A 2,439-nucleotide genomic window follows, 5' to 3' on the forward strand; every position below is an offset into this window, starting at 1 on the left:
CCAGCCTGCAAACAGCCATCAGCCCCTCCCCCAAGCTGGCCAGACAACCCAGGGGGAACCCCTACCCTGAAGGGGCTGTGGCCAGCCTGCAAACAGCCATCAGCCCCTCACCCAGGCTGGCCAGGCACCCCAGTGAGGATCACCACCCTGAAGGGGCTGTGGCCAGCCTGCAAACAGCCATCAGCCCCTCACCCAGGCTGGCCACACCCTCAAGGGGTGAGGGTTCCTGCTGGGGGGCTTGACCAGACTGCAAACAGCTGTCAGCCCTAGCTGGAGAACCACTGACTACAGAAAACAAAAGAGCTCAGTGTAAGATACACAAGCCCCGCTCCTCTCCACTTGATTGTTCCAAGGTGGGAATACTGGCCCAACATGGCCAAACCTGAAAGGTTTTCAACAGAAGCCAGAATTCTAGGTATTTTTAAATCTCAAAGCAGAGTTTTAAAATACTAGTATATAAGTGCCTTTCTTACATTATTTCTAGAGTATGGCTATGATGAGGATGAGACTGTTGAGGGTTTTCAGTAACTTCTGAGCTGGATCATCTTCAACATAGGAACACACATTTTCATGGAAGTGTGTGTCTGAGATAGGTCACTTTTGAGTGCTGGCCAGAAGGGATAAGTGTAGAGCAAAATCGGTTTGAAATTATGGGGAAAAGCAGTTGCTCAGAGAAGGAATGAGGTAAACAATATACTGCTTTTAGACTGATACGTGTATCTTTCATGAACTCTCCCTAGTTTCCTTTACCCAATCGTGACTGCTCAAGTGTAGCCAATTGTTAGAATTTTTATCATGGTATTGCCGGGGAGCATCCACACCATATCCTGGCTCTCCATGAGAAAATCAAATTCAGAATGGAGATGTGTTATCCTTGCCCATCCTTCAGCCATGAGCACCATTTTCTGGCTATTTACCTGACAGATTAGATGTACCATCTACCAGAAATAAACATCTTTATAAAACCAGCAATTTTGAAGCATTTAACTCATTTGTACTAAGACTTCTGCTCTCTCTTTAATCATACACTATCAAATAAATGTCTGAGTCAATTCTCCAAAAATATTCTTTATAAAGAAAAACCCAAATCTTTAATAATAATACCACATTTATGACAAAACCAAGTAACAGAAAAAGCATTTCTTAAGATGATATTCTCCCTTTTGCCCGACCAGTGTGGCTCAGTGGTTGAGCATTGACCTATGAACCAGGAGGTCAGAATTTGATTCTCAGTCAGGGCACATGCCAGGGTTGAGGCCTTGATCCCCAGTGGTGGAAGAGGGGTGTGCAGGAGGAAACCAATTGATAATTCTCTCTCATCATTGATGTTTCTATTTCTCTTTCCCTCTCCCTTCCTCTCTGAAATATATATATTAAATATGATATTCTTCCTTTTAGATTAAAACATTGAAAATATGCTGAATGTGTCAGGTCTACTAGGAATATAATAATTAAGAATTATAGTTATTTTATTATGTATTAATAGTCATTAATTACAATATATGGTAATTAAGAATAGCAGTTCTTTTTCATTATAAGAAAAAGAATTCAGAGTTATTCAAGGGACATAATACCAAGTTGTAATCCAAAGAACTGGTCAGGCTTCTGGTAGAAGGGCATGTGGGAGAGGAAGGTCACCACTCGGGGCTCTTCCTCCTTGCTGCCCCAGAAATGTCTTCATTTTCAGAATATGCCTTGCGCCTGACTCATCTGAGTGCCCGGCTACTTGGTGAAGTTGCCAGGCCTACTGATTCCAAATCCATGAAAGTGGTGAAATTGTTTAGTGAGCAGCCTTTGGCCAAGAGGAAGGAGACATATGACTGGTATCCAAATCACAACACTTATTTTGTGCTCATGGGGATACTGCGTTTTTATGGCCTCTACAGAGATGAGCATCAGGACTTCAAGGATGAGCAGAGAAGTCTGAAGAAACTTCATGGAAAGGGGAAACCAAGGAAAGGAGAAGGAAAAATAGCAGCCAAAAAGAATTAGTGTTGGTCAGTGTAGAGAGAAACTTCCTCCCCAGCAACTGAGAGCAGAAGCAAGAGTATTTATTCTCTTTCCCCATGTTGGATGAGTGTAGGCTTCCTAAGCTGAAGAGCATTTGGAGGAACACAAATGCTCCCTGTTGAAGTCTGAGCCAGTTAAAGTGACTGGTTTCTTGAACACATTCTAATTCTGCAAAGTTATTTTGGCCTTGGTTTTATAATCTGAGGTTTACCACATTCCCTAAAGAAATGAATGCAGCCCAGCCAGTATGGCTCAGCGGTTGAGCATTGACCCAGGAAACAAGAGGTCATCAGTTGAATTTCTGGTTATCGGCTCAATCTCCAGAGTGGGGCATGCAGGAGGCAGCCAATCGATGATGTTGCTCTCTCACTTGTCAGTGTTTCTCTCCCTCTCCCTTCCCCTCTCTCTAAAAATCAATAAAAACATTTT

General features: G+C 43.0%; 1 protein-coding gene across 1 annotated transcript; it reads left to right on the forward strand.

Annotated features, from left to right (window-relative positions):
• The first annotated feature begins 1,633 nt into the window (after positions 1–1,633).
• LOC102261965 (28S ribosomal protein S33, mitochondrial) lies at positions 1,634–2,021 on the forward strand. Its single transcript, XM_005868341.2, has one exon. It carries the CDS (start codon positions 1,672–1,674, stop codon positions 1,990–1,992), a length of 321 nt encoding a protein of 106 aa, XP_005868403.1. The 5' UTR covers positions 1,634–1,671; the 3' UTR covers positions 1,993–2,021.
• The last annotated feature ends 418 nt before the right edge of the window (positions 2,022–2,439 follow it).

Source organism: Myotis brandtii, unplaced genomic scaffold (genome assembly GCF_000412655.1).
Source record: "Myotis brandtii unplaced genomic scaffold, ASM41265v1 scaffold266, whole genome shotgun sequence".
Lineage (NCBI taxonomy): Eukaryota > Metazoa > Chordata > Mammalia > Chiroptera > Vespertilionidae > Myotis > Myotis brandtii.

Excerpts from the sequence above, each read along its gene's own strand:
- LOC102261965 (XM_005868341.2), top strand. The coding sequence starts at position 1,672 with ATGTCTTCATTTTCAGAATATGCCTTGCGCCTGACTCATCTGAGTGCC.